Here is a 25551-nt window from a genome sequence, read left to right on the forward strand (position 1 = left end):
CTGGGCTGGTCCACTTCACTTGTGCTCCATTCATTGGCCGAACTCAACATCAATCTGGTGCTGTCTGGGTCCCTCAAGTTTGAAACTTTTTGTTTTTTTCCTTGCTTGAAGGAGGAATCGGGTTTCAAACTCCTGTAACCGATCTCACAGCAGCCGAGAAGAAAACTCTCCTTTCAATAATTTACACATCAGTGGCCTGATACAAAACACGGTCACACCGTGGACTAGGAGAGAGACGACACCGTTTGCTCGTACAAACACGGAGTTATACGGGTGGAAAATGCTGTGAAGCGACCTGTTGTGGTTATGCGTTGCCATAATGAAGACTTGAGATTTCGCCTTGATTAAGTTGTCAACTTGTAGTGTTCCCACTGCTCTGTCCCATTCACGCCCCGCATCCGGTCGGAACAGAAAGAAAGGTAAGTTCAAACCGTTATTGGCTTGCTTTAGTGATCCCTGTGCGCTCCAGCAACCTTTACTGAAACATAACATCAACATACTGTTGTAGGGTAGGCCATGGTCAAATTACAATCAAAGGGGGGATTTACAAGGAGCCTTTCGGACTCTTTTATTAGAATAAAAAGTTTAAGACATGGACTAATGGGTCTTAAACTTATTTTGAAATAAATTGCACTTCGCCTCGTTGACATAAAGTGAGGGGAGTCTTTTTAAATATTTATATTCGAATTTACATCCCTATGTGAGCATTTCACAATTAGCGGGCTGTCTTTTAACTACACAGAAACAAAAACAAAGGTATTAGCACTAGCCTATATAGTGTTCTGTGTCACAATGTTGAGATAAGCTCACTCAACCTGCTTTGACTGCAATGCATTAGTAGTAGGCTACCAATACGCAGGCTGAGAGCACAAGCCCATATGTTTGGCCAACATTGATATGTTTTGCAACACATTTCTCTGTTTACATTCTATAGCCCTCTGCTCTGAACAAGGCTTCATTCTGGATGAATAGCCCCACTGTGTAGGTTAGGCTGTGGCAGGTAGCAAGACAAATTATCAGGCACAGCAGCCTTAACAGACATGTCAAGTGAATTACGACCCTGAATTGGGAGTCAGAGTTGTCTCGCTGCTTAAATCAACTGTGTTGTTGGTGAAATGATTTAGTGTTCACTAGCTGCAACCACCCCTGTTGCAATCTGTCTCCTCTGCAGTCCAAAAATCTCAGTTGGTAGTGGTACTGCAGTAGCAGATAACCATTAGTAAATTGAAGTTGGGTGAGGTTAGGTTGGCTTCTGTTTTTTAGAGTTTCAGTTTTTCTAAGCTGACAATAGAGTCAAGCCTTCACCTTCCTGCACATGCTGTCCTTAGAAAGGGAAAACATTTATCTGCTCAACAATGGTGGAGTTACTGCTGGTGGATCCATGGCAACTCATTGACAAGTACGAGAGGTGCCTGACCTGCTTTTACTGGGCTGCAAAGTTCAGTTGTCTGGCCAGGTGGCATTCTGTTGCCGTGGAAACCTGAAGTATGTCGCTCTAGCTTGAAAGAGCAGAGCTCTTGGGCAAGTCACATCACAGACATCATTGCATTGTTGTGAGTGTGTTCATGTGTACTGTATGTGGGATACGGACAGATATTTGACAATAGGCAATCACAATGTTTTAACCTTTCTCCTGGAGAGAGAATGTAATTGCTCCCCATGAAGTGGCCTTTGTGGAGAGGTAAATCAAATTAACAAATTATGTTTTTATCTGGGAATGAGGCAAATAATTAATCATAGTGTGCCTTGCACTTGTGTGGTGAGAACAATCTAAACGCCTTTGGCCCCAATACTTAAAGATCAAGCATTGGTTAATGCTTTCATTATGCTGTGCATTATTTATAATGCTTTCCACAATGCGCTAGTACTACTGTGTGTATATATAACGGCATACTGGTTTAGACAAACTGTAATCACATGACAGCAGAGTAGACTTTATGTTCAACGGCCAGCATCTTTCCTCTCTTTTTTTCCACAAATGCATTATAGCCGACTGCCGGGACACCACAATTGTATTGGTACTTAACAAGAAGATACTGCTCAGTTCTAAATCTTCATGATGAATTGCAAGTTTTCGTTGACTGTGTTCCATTGGCCCCAGGGCGCAGTAGGAAGGATTTTGCTACTTTATTCCCAGCCTCATTGCACATGCATGAGAATAAGTTGATGTTACTGAATTAATGCTTGTGGGCTCCTAGCTTTACTTACAGTACGTTTCAGTAGTCTGACCTTTTATCCCTGTCCCACATTTATTGTGCCATACTTGTTGCATCATGGCAGACTTCAACCAGACTCCAGGTCTATTTTTTTCCAAATTCGCGAGCTAAATTATTAATCCATGATCCATTCTATGCCGGCACGTTAATTATTAATTGCTCGGAGGGCTTCAGCAGATCTGCAAAGACTGTAAAAAAGGGCAGGTTGGGGCTGGTTTCTTAAAGAGGCTGACTCTCTTACCTTATGAGCAGATCTGCATGAGCCCTCATACACACACAGGAAGATGAAAGACTCCACATGCTCATCATATGAGATCTAATAATATGTTACATGAATGCATATAAGTGCCCACATCATTCATGGTGCATGTATTCAAGCATATTACGTATGAACCAGCCATTACCTCATTACCATGCACATTACATGGCCCAATATCATGCCACAAAGAGAGATGCGTGTATGCAAGGGCAGCAGTACACATACACCTGTGGCAGTCGGTATGTTATGCAACAGTTTGAGAGGAGAGGGAGCTTAAAGGGCCCTCAAGACGATACGCGGTCACCGCCTCCTAGTAATTAATTTTCAATGGGAGGTGGGCGGCTATTTCGGCCACCCGGAGAAGTTTAGAGGCGGCGAGGCGAGCGGGCACAGTCCCGTGAAATCCCTGCAAGCGTGCACACGGGCGGCGAGAGATGGATTGTGTTCATCTTTGTGAAATACCGCGCGGCGTTTACTCACTGAGCGAGTGTGTTTGTGTCTCACCACGGCGTGGCCGCCGCTGATCCTAGCGGGAGCCCCTGCGGCAACCGCTGCTCATCTGAAGGGCCCTTTATGCTACAAAATTCAATGAAAGATTAAATTACAGCAACATCACTTAGTATTCCATAAAAGCCCTGTTAAAAGTGGTTGTGTACTGTTCAGTGAGTGGTTAGCTAGTCCTCTTTGAACACAAAACTATATAGCAAAGATTATTGTCTCAAAGGGCGGAAAGTTTATGTCCTTCAGTTGGGGGGGGGGGGGGGGGGGGGGGAATCAAAGTTTCCATTACAGGTTTTTTATCCTGTCATATAATAACCGTAACCTGTGATGTTCTAGTTTGGTTCAAAGTCAGTGCTCTTCAACTTGCTATAATGTATGGGCTCACATTTTTATTTTGACCCAGAAGTAAATTTTCAGGCTACAAAGTAGGACATTAGAATTTCCCCTGTAAATAGCTACTGCCTACCAGTCTCCTGTATTGATTCAACCTGTCTGTTGTTGCAGAAACTTGGAGACATTTGTGAATAGCTTCGTGTACTAAGATCTGGGGATTTGGGGAGCTGTTTTTCCCCTTCCAGTCAACAAACTTTGTTTGGATTGTAGCCCACTGTTTTGCTAAACAATCTTTTGCACCTGAAACCACATAGTCAATGAATCCAGTCGCTCTGTTACAGGTGTATTTGACAAAGGCCCAATTTCTATATCGCATTATGGTACCCAAGTTTGAAACACTGACAGCCCATCAGTCTTTTTTTTTTTTATTGGATTATAGGAAACCTTCCACTATGAAAATCTGAGCTTTTGATATAATGTAAGTTATAACTGAAAGTGAGAACTGAGAATGGATCGGCCCAACTTTCCTAAGGGTGCCAGTAGCTCCCGAAAACAGTAAATTATTATTATACTATAATTAGTGTTCATCCTGTTTCCTGAATCTACACTATCCTTTTACCAGCAAGTTCACAATGTTCTGCTTGTTAGTGCTCTTATTAGAAAGAGTGCAGCACTAGGAAACCAGGACAAAGTCTGTATACTGTAAGATACTAGCCAAATAAAGGTCACTCAGATTCTGAATGTAGCCCCACTGTCCTGATTACTTTCTCTCTCACTCCCTTGCACGCAAGCACACATGCACACACACACACACACACACACACACACACACACACACACACACACACACACACACACACACACACACACACACACACACACACAAACACAAACTCCTTTCAAGAATTTCCTGGTAGGCAAATACAGGTTACTAACATCAGAAAATGTAAGTGAATATAAAGCATACAGAAAGTAGTTCACCTGGCCTTTATTTTTCTCACACAATTTAGGCCCACCCAGTGATTTAGAGGAATACAGTAGGCATTCATTGGTTATAAATAATCTTTATGGCCTAGCAACTACTACTACTTTAATTCATGTGGTTGACGAAAGGCAACATGCAGTTTAGTAATTGCAGCTATAGTATATCTTATAAGTTTGAGTTATACAGTAGTATCGCTGTTATATTCATTTTTGTATGTTTGATTCGTTACTCCTCTGGCAGTTTTTGTGGCACATACAGAACGCTAGTACACATACATTTGGTTTTACACTCTTACCATTACCATAACCCCCACATTCCGCCTTTCGGTCAGAACCGAATTCTTAAATGATAGTATAATGGTTTAGGTTTAGGAGAAATGAAAGTCCAAGTTCAACTAGGAATGTCAGTCATGCAATACAGCACAACAGAAACCAAGCTATGCTTTGTTGTTTTCATGGCCTTGTGGTTCAGGTTTAGCATAAGTATACAGCCTTGAAAGATTGAGGGTTGAAGTCATATTGTGTACCTTTTGCTTTATTAAATGTTTTTGGCAACATTGTGTCCTGGTAGAGCTCTCGCCTTTGGACCACAATGTCATGGGTACGATCCTGTGCACCGCCAACTTATGAGAGTAGCGAGTTTAAGCTCGCTACGGCAACGGCGGGTACACACCTCCATTCCGAAACCCCACCATTCCGAAGATTGACTTCCATTATTCGGAATGGTGGGGTTTCCCATTGTTCTATGAGACCCCACCATTCCGAAAATCAGAAACACCACCATTCCGAATATGCAGTTTCATTTTCACCCACCTCCATCCACCCCCACCAACCTCCACCCACTTTCACCCACCTCCACCCACCCCCACCCACTCTCAACCTCCACCCAATTTCACCCAACTCCACATATCTCCACCCACTTCCACCCACCTCTACCCACTTTCACCTACCCCACCCACCCACCTCCATCCACCCCACCAACCTCCACCCCCACCTGTACCCACATCCACCAAGTTTCACCCAGCCCCACCCACCTCCACTAACTTTCACCTACCTCCATCCAGATCCCTCCACCCACCCCACCCATCTCCACCCGCTTTCACCCACCTCCACACACCTCCACCTACTTTCACTCACATCCACCCATTTTCACCACCTCCAACCATTTTCACCCATCCCCACCTACCTCCACACATTTTCACCCACATCCAACCAGTTTCAGCCACCCCCACCTACCTCCGCTCAATTTCACCCACCTCCATGGGTGAAACCTCCACCTACTTTCACCCAGCTCTATTCACTTTCCCCCAACCTCCACCCACTTTCACCCAGGCCCACCCACTTTTACCCAACTCCACCCACTTTCCTGCCCCTTGGAGTCGGGTGAAAGTGGGTGGAGGTGGGGGGGGCCAAAGTGGGTGGATGTAGGAGAAAGTGGGTGGAGTTGGGTGAAAGTGGGTAGAGGTGAGTGGGGGGGTAAAAGTGGGTGGAGGTGTGTGAAATTGGGTAGAGGTGGCTGGGTTAAAGTTGGTGGAGGTGGGTGGGTGGAGGTGAGTGAAAGTGGGTGGAGGTGGGAGGAAGTGAGTGGAGGAGGGGGAAAGTGGTTGGAGGTGGGTGGGGGGCTGAACGTGGGTGAGGTAAAGTGGGTGGAGGTGGGTGAAAGTTAAAATAATTGAAATTTCGGAATGGTGGTGTTTCGGAATGGTGGTGTTTCGGAATGGTGGGGTTTCGGAATGGTGGTGTTTCGGAATGGTGGGGTTTCGAAATGGTGGTGTTTCGGAATGGAGGCCCGTCCCCGGCAAGGGCAGATGACAACGGTAATCGGAAATGATCCGCGCTCGATAGATGAACCTGCCGTCGCCGCGGCCGCCTCTACTACGGCAGAAGGTCCCTTCCCACGTAGCGCCTACTCCGTCTGCTGCGTGTACGCGTCGCCATGGGGACCAAAGCGTTCAAAGCCTCGCCGCCGAGGCTTTGCTTAACCATTTTGATCGCTACGGCGATTACGTCATAGCAGCCGTAGTCCGCCTGGCGTTGCCGTATTGAAAACCATCTAGCTTAAACTCGCTTACAGCATGGCTTGGGTGCCGCAAGTCATGCGGTAAGTACTTGGAGCTGATGGTAGGTGTGGCGCTCCACCTCAGCAATCCATCTCCCAGGGGTCTAGCGCATTGTAACGGGGACAAACTCCCGAGTGTTACCGGCTGATACCGACAGTAAGCCACTCCCGACCTACTTGTTGGCGACACCTCTTATCTGGTAGCTGCGAGTGCTCGCGTAATTTAGACACTTACAGAATCAGACACTGACAAATAAAATAATATTTATAGAGGTGGAACTGGAAAGGCAACGCATTAATGTGGAATGGTTTTGTGAAAAATATGTCAGTGACATTTTATATTAAAAATCACTTTCTTTTTTTGAAAAAGTTAGTGTGACCAAGTGCGGTGAAAATACTTTAGCATTGGAATGTTTTCAAATGACATAAGACTAGCTTCATCATGAATCGTACATCTGAAAAACCAATGTTTCATGGTTGAATTGACATAAATGTATCCCCCCCCTCTCGCCCTGTATCAATTGGGTCATCATCACACATGTATAATGTCAACACAACCATTCTGCACACCTATTTTTCCCAGTGGATTCTTGAGGTCACGGCTGCTATACAACCCACGAATTGCATCGGGGCAACACACTTTGCAATTTCTAGTTCTGATGGCACTGGGTTATTTCTGGATTATATTGACATTCATGTATCTCATGCAAGTGGTTATTGATGAATAGACCACCACGCTCTGACTTGACTGGTGCGGTGTCCGCTTAGAATATCAAAACTGTATATGGAATGGATCGCACACAGTGGCAAGAGTTGCTTTTTCTTTTTTGCTTTATTGCATTTGAGAAATACAGACTCTCCACTGTCTCCAGCCTTCTTCAGTGTATCTGATACACTTCAGTGTATAGTGACATAATCTGTATTTCTCAAATGCAAAAAAAAAAAGGAACTCTTGCCACTGTGTGCGATCCATTCCATATACAGTGGTTATTGATGGCCATCACCAAACAATAGAATTTCTCATGTAATAATAATAGTGTATCCCTATAGGGTTCCAGGCAGGTGTAAACATCTGTCATGTCCAAGTGAAGCTGTCTTTGTAATTTGGGCAGGCCTTAATACGATTTGGATTATCTGGTTGTTAGAGCTACAGGTGTATCCAATATCTTTCTCCTTTTCTCCCCAGAGTAAGTATGAGTGACAAGCGAGTGCATAGGCTGCAACCTGGACTCTTCCCAAACAACTCTTAACTGGAGCTAAGTGCTTGGATGCGTTTGCCCCAGTGTCCTGCTTTATCTGTCCCTGAACTTTAGACAAGGCAAGTTTGTGCCAAGTATAGCACATTTCATACACAATTGAAGGTGCTTTACATGAGCAATAAAAAGTCATTCAAACACATAGAAGGCATTTTAAGAGCTGAAAGAATTATAACCTATTTAAAAAGAAACGCGTGTGAGTTGAATATTTTAAGCAGGACATTGTTCTTAATTTAAAAAAATCACACCCGTGTGAACTGAGCGGTGGTCGGGGAGGCTGCGCAACAGCAAAACAAATAAATATATATATATACACACTATATATATATTGTGTTTGTGTGTGTGTGTGTCTGGCCTGGCCTGAACAACAGCGCCCCTCCCTTAACATGTGTGGTCACAAAAGGTACTGTAGGCTACATACAGACACGGATACAGACAGACAGACAGACAGACATACCCACACACACGGCCACGTATAGGAGCGTTGTGACCACCGCTCAAAAAATCACACCTGTGTGAACTGAGCGGTGGTCGTGGAGGCTACGCAACAGCACTACTGTGTGTGTGTGTGTGTGTGTGTGTGTGTGTGTGTGTGTGTGAGAGAGAGAGTGTGTGTGTAGGCCTATTGCAGTTGATGCAGAGACTCAGCAGCACCCTCTCTGGCCACCAGTGGTATTCAGGCTACATACATACATACACGAATACACACACGGCCATGCTATGGAGCGGTCTACCACCGCTCAAAAAAGGCAGTAAAGAACAAACATTTTAGTAATTATCCAGGCTAATTAGCTTAACACTGCCTCACCATGTTTTGTGAGATCAGTCCTGGACGATCCGAGACTTTTAGAGAGTTCTGTCTTTAATTTACCAGCAAGTCAGAGATCATCAGCATTAAAATCGTTTCAATTCTGTGACTTTCTGGAAGGCAATGCAGAGATCTGAGAATGTGTGATGTGTTAATGTGTCCAGCTTTCTTAGATCTATAGAAGCTGCATTCTTAATGATCTGTAGCTGCCTGATGGCTGCGTAGGGGAGATCTGAGAAAAGACTATAATATTCTATCCTTACTTACTCCTCTTCGTCCCCTATGAGACATGAGGCTTCAGTGAGCGATCTCTCCGTCGCATTCGCTCCCTGGCAGCATGTTGCGCCTCTCCCCCTGACAGGTTTATCTGTCACAGTTCTGCGCCAGGTGGTTTTGGGCCTCCCAGGTTTTCTTTTGCCTGACGGTGTCCATCTTAAGGCCACCTTTGTGACTAGGGCTGTCACGATAATGACATTTTACATGGCGATTAATTGTCACTCACATAATTGCGATTAACGATTTAATTTATTTTTTGTCGTTGACAAGTACATTTCTGTTTGACTTTTAGGCTTTGAAGTTGCACATGGTAGATATGAAACATAACCTAAATATACAAAGCAATTACTGACATATTTGACAACTTTATACTTAAAAAATAACACTTAACATTGAACGTGTCACGATGCGACGCGTTGTGAGCTTGTAGATCTGCTATTTCCACTATTTTTATGACGATTATGAAAAATAATCACGATTATGTCAAATAATTGTGACTAGACGATTATGTCATAATTGTGACAGCCCTATTTGTGACAGAAGGTTTTCTATCCTACTAGAGATAAGGGCACCTTTCTAAGCCACTTTGGACAATCTTCATTTTTAAGATGAAAATACGTTGACTTTATTATTGACTTGTCGTGGCTATAGACATTTCCCGTCTTATGAGCCTGCACCGTTTCTTTTTTTTTTTTTCTCTTTCTCACATCGTCCATTCATATCCTCTAGCCAGGCTACACTGTAAAGTCCTCAATGATAATTTAACTTAAAAGGGGATATACTGTGTAAGTGATACTTTTGCTGAGTTCTGTAATTGGTGTCCTTAATTGAAAATTTCATGTTACACCCTTTTAAGAGTGTAAATCTCTGATCTCATCTAAATGCATCTGGTTTCATTTGAATGATCTCAGAGGTAAATTAAAACTGATGATTATAAAAAAGCAGACCACACAGCCCTGTAGTCGCCTATACAAAGGGGTGTGTGTGTGCCAGAGTAACAGAGCCAAACGTAGTCATTGGCTATCACTAAAGAGAGCAGTTAGACAGCACTAGGGTCCAGTTTCATTTCCATGAGTCATGTTTGCCTTCAGCTGCAGCCTGTATGTTGTAACGGCTGAATGTATACTGGCCTATTCTGACTGAGTTGGGTGTTGTTGATTTTCCTCTGTTTGTATAACCGTCTCTCTAATTATGCTGAGCGGGTGTTGGCTGGTTGTCTCTGGTTATGATATCATCCTATATTCAACTAGTAAGATGACTCAGGGCGACATGCGACCTCGCCCTTGCCATCTGGCCAGTGATGTATATCGGACCAGTTACCCATATATGGAGATCCATGTCCTGTATATAGTGCATCCCTTTTATGCCCATACATGGAGATCCCTGTCTGAACCAGCCGCACAGATATGGGCTGTCTTCCTCCATATATGGGCATTCCCATATGAAGACCTGTTAGATATGGGCTTAATATTGATGACATCAGGGATCTCCATATATGGCATAAAAAGGCTTCAGTTAGAGTGGTTCCCATGACATCACAACATACAATATATTTTATGCCCATACATGGAGATCCCTATCTGAACCAGCCACACAGATCTGGCCAGTGATATATATCGATGACATCAGGGATCTTCATATATGGGCATAAAAAGGATTCTGGGGAATACCCAAATATGGACTTTTACATAGGTGATATCACCTGTGATATCACAGTGATGTGTCAAGGGAACCAACCCATAGACTGTAAAAATGTGTACACACAGGGCTTCACGTCTACACGCAGACAAGCTGTGACATTTCTCATGGTAAACTGCGACCTTCGGTCACAACCAGCCAGCCAGGGGCCCACATAGAGGTTTCGAAGGTTTGTGTATGCACGCACACACAGCTGTGTATCTGCATCTGCTTTTACATTTATTTACGTGATTGTAGGCAAGCTGCTGACCGAGGCTTAAGCATTTTGCCTGAACACAAAGCAGTTGTTGACGCTGTCTTGTCCCGTTCCGCCTTCAATCGATTAGAGTTTGTCACCATAAACACGGTGAGAGATGGGGTGTCAGGGTTGGCAGGGCTCTCTCGCTGGGCGCCAGCCTACTCACACATATTTTAGATTTGGCACTAACAACTCTCCCGCTGCAAAGTCACTGGAAAAGGAATCCTTGATCGAAAACCTTCTCATCATTCTAAGCACAGGGCCCCTTTTTATGAAGCTTTTACTCCTCTCCCTTTGGGGAGAGGAAGATGAGGGAGAGAGAAGATGAGCAAAGAAAATGAGAGACCGAGGGTGAGGATATCTGTCAGTCTATTGTATGAGGGCGACAGGGCGTCGGGATGTGTTATGTCATTCTTTTGCTTTGAGTCAAGGCACAGACAGACGCACTTAAGTGCCAATCGCATCACAAGTTGAAAGTGTTTGGGTTGGCGGCATGGAAAACAAACACTTCCTTCTTCTTTTTCTCTCCTATTTCTTCTTAGACCTTCCCTCTGAGGTATTATTCGTCTGCATTGTAATGTTGACAGCTTTGACTGTAACAGCCCTTGGCTTGAATAAGCAATATGCTGAGAGTCTGAAACGGGTGCCTTTGGTTTTATTTGTTCATCATGTTGTCAAACACCATTTTGAGAACCATGGCAACTATAGAAAGATATTAACAAAAGAACTAGACCAACCACACTATATAGTCTCATAAAATGACAGCAGTTAGTAAGGGCATTTTTCATCAGATATCTGACCAATCTGCCAACTAAATCGTTACCAAGAGAAGACCCTTTCATGGTACAAAGAAACAAAACAGCCGGACATGTTGTCTGCTTCTCTCTACTTTCAGAATAATGTAGCTTTCAAGTAGTTCCAGAGTTTCAACATAAAAGAGCACAGATGAGTTTGAGTGCAATTCATTAATCACATGGCATTGTAGCGTTGGGTTTTTGAGTGGCTTTCAAATTCATCAAGTCCATCCTCCATCTTCTACATCTCCATCCACTTGTAGGTTGTACACAGTATGATTCATTCATCCTCAATAGTGACCTGGGCTGAATGAAGGTCTAACTCTCCACTATTAATGAAACGCATCATTAAGACCTTGTGCTCCTCTCAGCCTCTCAGCTCAAAAAAAGCAAAAACCTTTCATTCGTACAAACATGTGAACACTTCACCTTGCCCGCATGCGTCCAATTCTCTTCTCACAAAGACACTTCTATGCCAGGAACCCACGTGGCACAGAGCACTGAAATATCTACTTCCTATTATCTCAATATCCAAATCAAAGCCTGTGCATTAAGGACTGGCACAATATGGATATGGCACAATATTCCAATATGGAGTAAGCATTCCACATTCCAATATGGAATAAGCATTCCATATTCCAATATGGAATAAACATTTCCCATGGTTTCATGTGAGGTTCAACTTTGGTGAACATTGACCGGGCCTCAACCAAGGGCAAAGAAGTGTGTGTGGTTGTCCCTACTTGGCTGCCATTGGCTATAATTTTCTAACCACATGTGACCAAAAACCACAACCACTCAAACAGACTACAAAGCAGCAAACCGACGTATGTGTGCGTCAGACACTGCGCTGCCTTCCTTCTGCATGACAAGATGCTAATTTCACCTCTGCAGACAAAGATTATTTGCCTGCATTCACACATCATGTGTGACCTTGCCCTAACTAGGCAGAATGCGACAGTGCTTTGTTAATGGGGTTTCCCTGCCATCTCTGCATGGACTGATCTGGATGCTCCAGCAGGAGGCAAAATCTGCCAGTAAAACTACAGGCAACAGCACACACAACTGAGTGAGTTGTCTAGACAGAGATCATACCACAAATCTTCCCAGTAAAAACGAATGCAAGAGATAACAAAATGGTAAACAATGAAAGAAAATATTACTCAGAATTGAATAGAATAGAATTGTATGGATCATTAGTCTAAACATCAATTTTTATTAATGATAGTGTGCGGGCATAATTTTGGGACTTTGGAGAACTGCAAATGCAGCATCATCAATTTTGTAACCACTGCCAAAGCAATATGTACGTGTAGTGTACTACTTGGTAATTTATATTGATGGCCAGGGATCTCTGCAACAAACATTATTCCTTTGTAATCAACTGAGAATGCAATCTCAATGTGAACTAGTAGTGCTCATTATAGCCTCTTTAACAGTGATGGCTCAGGCTCTTTGAGACAGCCTAGAAATTATCCGTAAGATTGAGGGTTACAGGAGAGTATCCTTTATAAGGGTGTCTGCTAAATTTCAAAATTGTCCACGGATAAACAGAGCAATAAACATCTAAAGCAAGAGTCTTCAACTGGGGGTCCGTTACCCCTAGGGGGTCCCCAGAGTTACTACAGGGGGTCCTCCAAATCTTTATGTGGTAGAAACCTTTTTTCGCCTTTTTTATATTAACCACTTGAACCCTAGCGTCCATATTCTGAGAACTTTAGTCAAAAATAGCAGATCTAGCGTTGTGAGCTTGTAGATCGGCTATTTTTGGCAAAGAGGTTTGGTGTAGAGGGGAAAAAGAGCAGACTAAGTACGGAGAACACACATTGACATGAATGCAAAATACACTGATGATTGTGCTGTCAAACTATGAAACTGTATATATAATCTATGATAAGGTTGTGGGGTCTCTGCTTCATCTCTCTCTGAACTAAGGGGTTCTTGGGCCTGGAAACGTTGAAGATCCCTGATCTAAAGCTTTTCTCCCAGATCTTCATCGCAGTGATCCCAGTTCAAACACTTTGTAGTACCGTGTAGTGCACGATGGAGGCAAGGAGAAAGACACTTTTAATTCAACGTGAGACTCTGTATATAAATCACCTCTCTTTTTCAACACTTAAAATTCCCTGGTGTTTCAAGATAGAGGTGTAATGTTCTGTGTTCATCCTCTCTCTCTCTCTATCTTTTTCACTCTCTTCATACGCTTTGGGAAGCATCCCGCTGCCTCTCTCCAAGGAGTCTTATTGATATTCGTAGAGAGGCAATGCAAAGAGAGAGGGAGAGGAATGAAAGTCATGCTGACTTCTAGTAGGCCTACTACTGACAAGAATAAAAATCACAAGGCACACGGGCACAGCAGGGGTGTTTCCTTGTTCACTTTTCTGCTGAGCTAAATAGTACCTAGTTTATTACTTTCCTGCATGCAGATTAGCAATTTGTCAGTCATACAGATTTTGGGACTGGATCTACTCTTCCTGGACCGAAGGCTTTGGTACCAGCACTCCAGTCCACTCATACTAGATTTGCCCCTATCCTTTTTTTCGTGAATGTTCTCCGTACCATGTGTTTGCAGTTAATTTTATAGTGTGCATATGTATGTATGATCATCACTGTTTATGCTCCAGGCACTGGTCTGACTCTGCACAAACACTTCATGATGACAATTGGAAATTAAATGTTGTCTAATTCGGATGAACCTCAGTTGTTGTCTTGTGTTGTGTGTGTGTATGTGTGTTCGCATGCAAACTGTATAGTTGTCCCTATAATAGAACTCCACAATGTTACACAACACTGCATAAAGAAATCATATATTGATTATTTTGCTGAATGTTGCCATTGCATTCTGAGTTGAATAGTTGTGAGCACAAGCTTTCTGTACACAATGCATTAGCATTCATGGAGGCCAATGCTTCTCCGTACGACGTACGTAGTGTACTGTTTGGGGCCATCTGAAACATTGTTACCTCTAGTTGAAATTGAAGTTATTATCAAAATAAACAATTTCTGTCCTATTTTTCAACATTGTTGTGTCCCACTTCACTTTGCAAAATCGTCGTGCGTGGAATGCTGCTCTCTTTCAGTTTGCTGAATTACTTTGTCCTGAAGTGGGCGCACACAGCAGAATGCTCAGTTTGTTTAACTCTTAAGAGCAGCGATGGAAGAAGTACTAACTAAGTACTGTTAACTAAGTACTGTAGCAATACCACCATGTAGAATTACTCGGTTAAAGTAAAAATACCCTATTCAAAATTCTGCCGATGTATCAAATAGGGCTTAAAGAGGTGGTGCCATAGTTTTGTACTTTTTCTGTTTTTCATGTGTCTAGGAGGTTGAAAGTACTTCATTAGACCCCCTTTATGTGTTGTTTTTTTTGAGAAATGATGTATTCTCTTAGTATTTGTTTGTTTTCTCTTGGAGGCTGCCACCTTGTGGTGAAAAGTGTCAGTTAAAAAAACACAGATACTAAGTGTGTCACAGTATCAACTCCTCCCCTATTTACCATTCACCCAACACTGTGGGGTGTGGCTATATCAGCTGGGTCACCACCCACCATGCCATCCATGCATACTTAATGAACTGGGGGTGTGGCCACATAAAAACCCAATTCTAACTCTTTCTGTATATTCTTTTGGAAAAAATCTTCCTCCTAGCACCACCTCTTTAAAGGAGAATTCCGGGCTAGAAGGTAATCTTACCTTTAGAAGTTATGAAGAAAAAGTAGTCCAGGTTTTTTCCCCCCCCATAACAGGCAATCTTTCATTTGCTCTAACCCGACCACGGATCCAAACAGGAGCAATTGGTTACTGTTTCACCCGTTTATGTCCATATATGGTGTACCATGTCCAGGCCAGTCTGTGACATCAGTACTATGACGTCAGAGTACTGTAGACACTAGACAGACAGCGGACAGACATTCCTAAAATTAATAGTTGATTAAATAACCAATCGCTCCGGTTTGGAGCCTGGTCGGGTAGGGTGAAACATGAAAGAACAAGATTGTCTGTTATTAAAAAAAATAATAATTACATCTGGACTACTTATCTGGGGAGAGAAGAACACTGACTAATGGTGAAATAACCTTCTAGGCCAAAATTCTCTAAAACTTGCTAAAACTTCTGTTTTGTAATAATAATCTAAATCTGCAAAGTTAGTAACTAATAACAAAATGTTCTAATAATTGTACAATATATATTGAAGTAAAGTACTGAAGTAAAGTTAAAGTACCTCATTAATGTCCTTAGTTATGTTCCACCACTGTCTGAGTGTGTAAAACATTGCTACAAATACATATTCTTTACGCTAAATCAACACGGAGGATTTACATTTTTTGGGGGGGGAGCTGAAGAAATGATCAGTGAAATGGTCCTCTTGGCTCATTTGATAGAGGAAGATATGGGATGTGAAAGCCAGCGGTTCCTCTGACCCCAGTATTTATGAGCTGCCATCAGGACAGCCTTCCTCTGAGTCACTTTGCTTTAGCACACATGCACACAAAGAGAAAACCGCCACATGCATAAATAAATCAATGGCCGTGTGTGATGTGTGAGTTGGCACTGTCTGTTGTGTGCACTTTCCCGCACAGTGTGCACACACGATTGGTTTCCTTTTAAATGCATGGTACATGGTACCTATGATGATACAAAATGCTCATAACTACCTAGTACAAGATGTTCATATGCCCAGGGGGGTATTTTTAGCTACCTTGACTCACTGTCTCATAAAGGAAACAGTGGGGTGGCTTTGTGCTTAAACAGCAGTGGAAGAAGGTAAAGCATGCGTTGCATTGTTTCATTATTGTTATTATAAACACTATTCTGAATTGTATATCTGATGTAAGAAACCATTCCCTCATTATGTCTTTGAGGTTCAGTTTGTGTACCGTCCTTTTCTTAAACAGGGATTCCTAAAGTGGGGAGCTTGAGCTGCCTCTAGGGTAGAGGTTCTCAAATACTTTTGTGTTGCCTAATGTTTGCATCCTCAGCACCCCCTGAATTACATTGTTACTTTTTACAGCCCCTTAAGTCATATTAAGCTATGTAAGATTGTAAATATGTAAGTATTTCCCCCTAGAATACAGAATGTCATGAAGAAATCGTATCTGTATCTGTTTCCAATTATGACAGATTGAAAATAACTTTATACATGACGTTTTAACCAATTGAACCCCAGTATCTCTATTTTGGGGGGAACATTTATACACAGCACGACTAAATAAGTGAAGACATTTGGTATAGATTGAAAAAGAACGCACTGAGTGCAATGCAAGTATTAAATATAGAGGGTCTAAGTGGTTAAACTGAAATGATATTGATGATAAATTCCAAATATTGTCAAAGCATCCCGAGGCACTGGACTTGCATCATGGCAGACGGCACCCTAGGGTGGCATCATGGCACCCACTTTAGAGAAACCCTGCTCTAGGGGTGCGCGAGAAGAAAACTTTAATGGTGGTTTAATGGATACAATAATAATTACACCATTAAACCACCAAATGGGATTTTTCATGAAGTAAAGGCATGCAATTAAAACATTTCCTTTGTAAACTTTGGTAAAAGTTTAATCCAAATTTATATTTTAACAAATTAATTAACCCATTTAGAACGGGTACACTATATTGTGTATCATTATTTTATGCTTTAACTATTGAAAAATAGCAGATCTACAAGCTCACAGCGCGGCACCGAGTGCCGCACTGCGAGCTTGTAGATCTGCTATTTTTGAAAAATTTAGAAAATTTGAATTTTGACCCGATTCTATAAGTGTCTTTTGAATCCTTCTAAGGTTTTTTGAAAAACCTATGTTTCTATTTCAGCAATCTGGCTATAGCCATCATCAAAGAAAAGGTCCTTTTCACTTAACTGGAGCTCAGTTAGTCTGTTCTTGAGAAACTACTATGTCAGTGGTTCTCAAACTTTTTCATGTGAAGGATTTGGCCACGGACCCCCTTCTCAAAATATTTTGTTCCAGGGACCACCCAGAAGCAAAATTTGAGTTACAAACGTTCGCTTTGAAAATACATATATTCAAAGATTTGCACACATTTTTTACGACTTTTTCAAAAATAGCAGATCTACAAGCTCGCAGCGCGGCACTTGGTGCCGCGCTGTGAGCTTTTATATCTGCTGTTTTCACTGGTTAAAGCATTCAATAATTCTAGGCCTAAATGGGTTTTAAGACAGAATCCCCCCCCCCCCATCTTATCTCATTGCCCTCTGCCAATGAGCCTCTGCGTGTGTCGCTGCCCTCAACCTTCCTCTTTGCTCTTTTTTTTTTAAAGTGATGTTTGTAAAGCACAATAAACTTGTTACAGTTTCAATTTAATTAAAATGTGCACATTTCTGTGCTCTCTTGAATGTGCATTTACATGTGTTGTGATTATTAGCACATGTGTGATGCCTTCAATGTTGCTATAAATAGGCACTTTTTCTAGGATGGGGGGGGGGGGGGGGCGTGCACAGCCCAGGATGTAGAAGGGGGTGCAATGCCAAAAAAGTCTGGGAACCACTGAACTAGGACAATGCCTGCTGTATGCCACTCCGGTTATGCAATACCCATTGTACCCGTTGGCAAAGTACGTAGTGTAGTACCTATTATCATAGCACTCTGAGTCCAACCGACTTCACACTGGGCACCACACTCCTTAGAAGGCGCATCAAAACAGCCGCCCCCATTATTTTCAATGAACTAACTAACCCACACCGGCGGCGGCAGACCCGCGCCTGCACGCGTCTGACGCCTCGCCCGCTGCCCCGATACGCCCCTGTTCTATTTTTAGGCGCTGCTGTGCGGTGAAAATGGTTGGTGTGTGCTTCCCTTAGGACGCCTGCCACATACGGCGAGGTTGAAGTTGATCAGTCAGACGGTTCTTGAGATACGCAATCGCAAAGGACAGATACACACTCACTCACAGAGGCAGAATTTAGAGACACTACTAGGTCCTAGGACGATGCCCATTCGGAACGCGCGCCCCTCGGGTCATGCAATACCCAACCCGTAGTACCGGTTATCACTGATCAGAGTACCTGTTGCATGGATAGATTGATGACATAGCTGGGTCATTTATGGCACTTCCGTGACCATGGAAGAAATGGCCCCACAAAACGATGGTTTAGTGATGAGTCATCAATTTTCAGTCTTTTGGGGTCCGTTTTTAGCCCAAGGAATGTTTGTCATGCAAAACAAATGCTTGCAATGGATTCAGAATAATTAAAAACCCCAAGTTTGACCCCTCACATCCCACTTAAAGCAGATTTCTTGAGTCATTTTTTTCCTTTATAGTGTAGTGTATAGTAAGTGAATGAGACTGAAAAATACCCAAGCTGTCAAACAGTTTCCCCGCCATTTGAAAAAATACACCCCGGCCAAATTTGTTTAATAACCCTCCTAGATGACAAATCCATTGAGAAACGGACCATCGCTCTCGTGGTCACGGAAGTATCTGATTTGCCCCAACTTACATGTATTGATATATTTTGGAGAACCCCTGATCTGACGGACTTCACATGGGTACTGCACTCCCAAGAGACCTTCCTTGGCAACACACATGCAGAGTTTTAAGTTGATCATTTGGGTAGTTCTTGACATACATCAGTTTGGGTGTGTGCAAGCCAAGGACATGCACGCACCCACACTGATTTGTGTTATTTAGAAGGATTTTCCTTCCTTTCTTTATTTCGTCCCTGCCACTTTATCCTGTGCTCTGTAGTGTGAACTCCCCCCACCTCTCTCTCTCTCTCTGTGTCTCAATACACAGATGATTGACAGTCTTTACGGTGGTTGTATTCCACTGGACGTCCTTTTCCTGTCACAACAGCTGACAAATCTTCCTGCTGTGTTTGCGCATTGTAGCAGATATGGATGTTTGTTGTTGGTCATGTTTTCAAAGAAATCTTTTGGGGTGTTTGTTTTTAATCAGTGGGAGAAATATGTGTCTCTGAAGCCTTGGTACATTTGGCAGGTAGTTAAAAAGTGCAACTCTGTTCCCACCTCATTTTGTGTGTGCAGTAGGTACACAGTCTGTCTTCTCTTGGGAGCCAGGCCTGCCTTGTGGCGGCCTCACTCGATGGCAAGGCTGTGCTCGCTGAGTCTGTACATAATCAAGTATTTCCTTAGTTTTGGATCAGTCGCGGCACTCAGGTACTCTATTCATCCACTGTGTATTCTCTGTTTACAACCAAAAGAGCATTCCAATTTGCTGTAGGTTTTGTTTAAGTCTTTCCAATATGTCAGGTAGTATTTTCTTTTTGTTTTCTTATCATTTGATTTAGTCTAGTGGGGTTTCTGTGTGGTGGCTCTGCTGATGTTTGTGAACAGAGTCCCAGAACCAGCTGGCTGAGGGGGGCTCTTCGGTTGGTGGGGGCTTTGTTATGGAGCTTGGCAGGATCACTGGGTGATTATGAGAGTTAAATGCTCTTTTTATAATTTATTTTGGTAATTAGTGGATTTCTCCCTTTCCCTCTCTCTTCATCTCGCACCTCCATCTCTGCAGATCCGACCATGGACTCCTTCAGCACCAAGAGCTTAGCCTTACAGGCGCAGAAGAAGCTGATGAGCAAGATGGCTACCAAGAGCGTGGCCAACCTGTTCATCGATGACACCAGCAGCGAGGTGCTGGACGAGCTCTACCGCGTCACCAAGGAGTACACGCGTAACCGCAAGGAGGCCCAGAAGATCATTAAGAACCTCATCAAGATGGTGGTGAAGCTGGGCGTCCTTTACAGGAACAACCAGTTCAGCAACGAGGAGCTGGTGCTTGTTGAAAGCTTCAGGTGAGGAGGAGGGAGGGCACTAATGCATACAGACCTTATCGTCGCTGTCAGGTGGAAGCCTTGTATGTCCAAAACCGCTACTTTTCAGGAAATTAGCGGAAGAACCTGTGTTCCTATGGGTCCAATCAATGTACTGTAGCTATTACTTAAGTCACATGCTTGTTAATACAGTACTTTTCATCTGTTCAGTATTATTTATAAAAAATACGCTGAAACACTTGATTGCAAAAAACAACAACATAATGCCAAAAAGAAGTAGCACAAAAGTTGCTACCCTCACAATGCAGTCACACCTACAGTAGCACATCTGTACAGACTGTACTACTGCCTGACTGTTGTGTATAAATTGCCTCTATAGAGAGACGGTATGCTGCACATAACTCATAGGGACCAGGATTCAATCTTTTCTTGATTTTATTTCTACTAGGGCGATGCCCATTGGGAATGCATGCCCCTTTAGTTAAGCTATACCCGTTTTCGGGTTTAGCACTGCAGTAACTGTCTATGTCTATGTATCTGTATATATCGTGGTTGTCGGATGGAAACCTTGTATGTCCAAAACCTTCCTTATTTTTTGTTATTTTGAATTTTTAAAATAGTGAAAATAGCTGATCTACAAGCACACAAGGCCTCACATCGCAAGGCCATTCTGCTTTGCTTGGGTGAAGGCTTTGGGTTTCTCACTTTAATGTGATTTGACATCGCTGATGTTGACGAGTGACACGCATACTTTGTTCTGCACAATTTGCATTGCATGGTTTTATCGTCAATCTTGATAAAATGGTCCCACACCACACAATGCGAAGCTGCCATTTCAAGCATGCACGTGGGCTTTCAAGCATGCACAAGCGGGACGTAAACAAAACTCGTCCGTGCACACGTGTCCAGACCAGACATGCTAGCGCAGTGCAGACACACACACCGTTCATTTATAATTTATCATTTCTTACATTTTTAACTGGCTATTTTGGAAAACATGAATGTTTATAAAGTTCTTGAACAAGCCATTAACATTTATTCTGTAATAAAACGTATTTAAAAAGTAAAGAAATAAATACAAATATGATTTTTCTATTTTTATAATAAGACAGGAGCAAGAGTCGAAAATCTAAAGTTGATACACATTGTTCACATCCTATGCGTAATGTTTGTGCTGTATAGCCAATATAAGTGTCAGCTTATGCAATGGAACAGAAAGTGGACAAAAGCCACAATATGGAAGAATGTGATAGAAGAATGGCAGTAATGTTGGGATGGATCGAGGAGGAGAAGGAAGGGCACTGCACTCCCGGCCTCTGTATCTCAGCGATACACAGACACAACATTTTGAAGTCAATCGGTCGGACTGTTCTCGAGATACGTGGGAGACAGACAAACATACACAGACATTCCATGTATTTATAGACTGTTCTGATATTTCTTACCAAGTTGTTTTATTGAGGGAATGCAGAAAGCAACCTATCTAATCCCATGCACTGGGGCAATAATCTATTTCTGATTCAGTTCAGTAGATTGAGAACTCAACTTTTGTCGCACGTCATATAAGACACTTTTTCTTATGTAACCAAATCAAGACGTTCTTGAGAACTGATGAAATACAGGAAGCTGGACTTTGTCAAGAGTGGGGACCCGGGAGGAAATATACTGTAATTGTATTGTATCCTAGCAGGAGAAGGATTACAGAAGTTAACTTTTACCATTATATATCTCAGTATGTTATACTGTAGAAGCAATTTGTGTGTTAGGGGAAAAAAAGAGAAACGACAAGAATGCTAGGTGTGGAAAAGGGTATTTTTTATTGCCAATATGGAAATTACTGTAAAATAATATTACTCAAAGCTGCTTAAGTTTGAGAATAAAATCAAGACACAGCCATTTCTAGCATTGCCCCAGACTCTCCTTTGCAATGGGTCACGCAGATGAAGTTAAGCCTGGATTATAGAAACTGACCACCTCTCTTCTTCACTTTCACAGGAAAAAGGTCCACACGCTCGCCATGACGGCGGTCAGTTTCCACCAGATCGAGTTCACCTTCGACCGCCGTGTCATGAGCGCCATTTTGAATGACTGCCGCGAACTGCTTCACCAGGCCATCAACCGCCACCTGACGGCCAAGAGCCACTCGCGTGTCAATCACGTGTTCAATCACTTTGCCGACTGTGACTTCCTGGCGGCTCTCTACGGGCCCTCCGAGGTTTACCGCGGCCATCTGCAGAGGATCTGCGACGGCGTGAACAAGATGCTGGATGAGGGAAACCTCTGACCGCAGGCCTTCTGCTGACCCCTCACCTTCATCCTAACTGTAGACTTTGCCATCAGAATAGGGTATATGCACATACGCCATTTTGTTCTACTTCCGGGTGTCTTTCGACTTCCTTCACAGGTGTTACCGATGACACTAATGAAGGGTCTGTTCCGTTCTGGTCAAACAGAGTCAGGGCAGCTATTGTGCATGTTGGCTCACTGGAAACACTCTGCTACACCAGTGGGTCTCAAAGTGTCCTTGCTTGAGTGGGTTCCAAATGTCCCCATACAGGTGTGTAACTCTGAGAGTGTACAAATGGACCCGCAAGGGTCCATTTGATTCCATTTGTTGATTCCATTTGTACAGAGTTATGGGTGTCCTTGAAATTAAAGAACCACTGTACAATAAATCAAACAGAGCCTTAATTAGTATCATCAGTAACACCTGTGAAGGAAGTCGAAAGACACTCGGAAGTAGAACAAAATGGCGTATGTGCATATACCCTATTCCTCACCTTGTTGGGGCATCACCCAAACCTTCCCTTCTGTTTTCTTTTTTTTTTTATTAGACAAAACACCTGTCAAACAAAGTACTGAGGGCGCAAAGTACTGCGGGGGCGCACACCAATGTTGGTGAGGTGCTGCTGACATTGGTAATGATATATATGAAGAAGAAAAGGCTGCGCTCTCGTAGCCACGATGCAATATTTATTTACAGAAGAGAAACACAACTTTTCAACAGGTCTTCTTGAAGAAGACCTGTTTTGGTTGAAACCTTGGGTTTCTCTGCACATAAATATTGCATTGAGACAAAAAACTGAACACGTATTTTACATTTTAACTTTTTGCCATTTATTGGCTTGTGTTTTTGTGTCCATCAATACTGTAATACCGAGGTCCCTCTGGTTAGTCATAGTCCAAAGTCTCTATGTTCTTCTTCCTTTCTTTTCTTTTTTTTGTTGCATAACCGTAAACAAAACCCAGAGGATTTTATCTTTATTAGTGAATGTAAAACCTTGTGCTCTTATCAGTACATTCTTGAGCCATGCGCCTTGACAAATGAAACTGTATTTTTACCTTTTACTCCAAGAGCACTGCACCCCTCTGCTTTACTTAATCATAATGAAATGACTCGAGCCAGAGGCCTTAGGTCGCATCACTTATTGCTGCCTCTAATGGGCTCAAGTTGTTTGGGGAGCACCAGAAAGGGAAAAAAAGTGAATTTCCATCTTTTCTGTCTCCCCAAGGACATAAAGAAAAGGGATTTTGTTGCTAAAAGCAATAATGCACTCCATACAGAACAAGCGCTGTACTTTCTTGCAATAATGAATCCATGCTAAGCACAGCAGTTAAATAAATCCTGCTTGGCATTGCATTTCGAAAATCTCTCAAATCATGCACTGAACACCGTCCTACACAAATTCAGACCGGTGTTTTGTTATGAGGCAACGTGCCTATAAACCCTTTGTTTTCCCCCGCTTTGATAGTCTTTATTTTATAGCCTTGACAACAAAAGTGGTGTATTTAGGTCATGGGGGGACCATAAACGTGAAGGAATTTGATTGTGCTGTGTATTGTTGATTGTCTCTGCGCTGACTCAGGAGTCTCACTCCTTGTAACCTCAACCGTGTTGTACAGAAGCCGCCACTTGGAGGAACTTCAGCTGTGTTTCCATTACTGTGTCATGATGACATGCAAAAGGACGCTTGGGCGTCTTGTCAGAGGGGAATAGAAGGGACACACAAGCAAAATAGATAGTCAGAAGTGGGATTTAGTGGAGGGGTCAGTCATAGGACCCAAGTCTGGCTTATGCCCAACAGCACTCGAATTCAAATGGACGTGTAGATTAAAAAAGGCTCCCTGTGTGTGTGTGTGCTGTCAGATGAAAGACACAAAATGATAAAGCATCCCCTCTCCGACGACCTCCCGGAGGGGAGGTTTATCACTTGTTTTGGTCAGATCACAGCACTGCAGTGATGTGTCTCTGAAAAGGGCCAGCTAGGCAGTGGGCAGGGTGAGGTTAGATTAGTGTAGGCACAAAACAAAACCTGACTGTATTATCCCTCTACAATTATAGCGCCCCACTTTGGGTTGGTAATGGGCTCAGCCTGTGTCCATCTAGCAGGCAGTCCACTCATGCAGTGGCCCCCATGTAATGTGATGTAGATAACTATTGCTATTTGTGCAAAGTAAGTTGATTCTACACAGTGAAGGTTGTTGATACATTTAATTTTCTTATAAAGAAGCATATGGATTGTTAGGCTTTAATTTATAATTTACTTATTTTTGTTGTACAACATAAAGTATAAATTAGCCTTTACTATTTTTCTGTCTCCCTCTGCATAATAGATGGATTTCTATCTGTTTTCTTTTTTTTCTTTTTTTTTGTATCACTGAAACCATCTGGGAAATTGTGTTGCACCACAGCCTCATTTGGTATTCTCTGTGTGTATGTTTGTACGTGCGTGTGTGTGTGCGGTCCCTGTGAGTGAATTGGAAATAGAGCCATGTAATGGGTATTGGGCTTTTAAAGGTAGAATCGCTGAGACTCTCAACTTCATCCACAGCAGCTCTGCCAAAGAGAAGGAAAGCCGGCGTTTTGCTCAGCTGTCCCGAAAGCAGTAATTCCAAAGGAACATTCGAGAAAATCAGCACTTGGGTGATTATGGCCCTGATGATGATGATGAAGGTGCTGATTGTTGTGGTTTCACACTTCACCCCTCTCACTCAACCGTTCATTTTCATATCTTTTCCTTCCCCTTTTGTTCTCTTGGCCATTTAGTTTGAGCCATTTCATTTGGAGGGTGTAAAGTGAATGCTTGTACTTCAGCAAACGGGTCATGTTAAATGCCTTTCTCTCCAATCCCTTCACATCTTGGGGGTTTAGGTTAAATCTCCCCTTGCTGAAGTCTGTGGCATACTTAGAAGAATGCACCGCCACAGAATGTTCAAGTACCTCTGCAACAGCTACACTTCTTTTACTTAAACTCCCCAACGAAGCATACTTTTCATGTGGGATTTTTACCATGTTGATTGTGAAATACATATGCATATTTTTTTATTTTCACTTATGTACATAATGATCGTCTGTTTTGTGTACTTTCCGTGTACTGTATC

The 25551-nt window shown here is 42.7% G+C and overlaps 1 protein-coding gene across 1 annotated transcript; it reads left to right on the forward strand.

The window, feature by feature from the left end:
* tnfaip8l1 (tumor necrosis factor, alpha-induced protein 8-like 1) lies at positions 1–25551 on the forward strand. Its single transcript, XM_080721025.1, has 3 exons — positions 1–419; positions 19911–20190; positions 22165–25551. Exons 2-3 carry the CDS (start codon positions 19919–19921, stop codon positions 22451–22453), a joined length of 561 nt encoding a protein of 186 aa, XP_080577151.1. The 5' UTR covers positions 1–419; positions 19911–19918; the 3' UTR covers positions 22454–25551.

Source organism: Nannobrachium achirus, assembly GCF_963921795.1.
Source record: "Nannobrachium achirus genome assembly, chromosome: 1".
Taxonomy (NCBI): Eukaryota; Metazoa; Chordata; class Actinopteri; order Myctophiformes; family Myctophidae; genus Nannobrachium; species Nannobrachium achirus.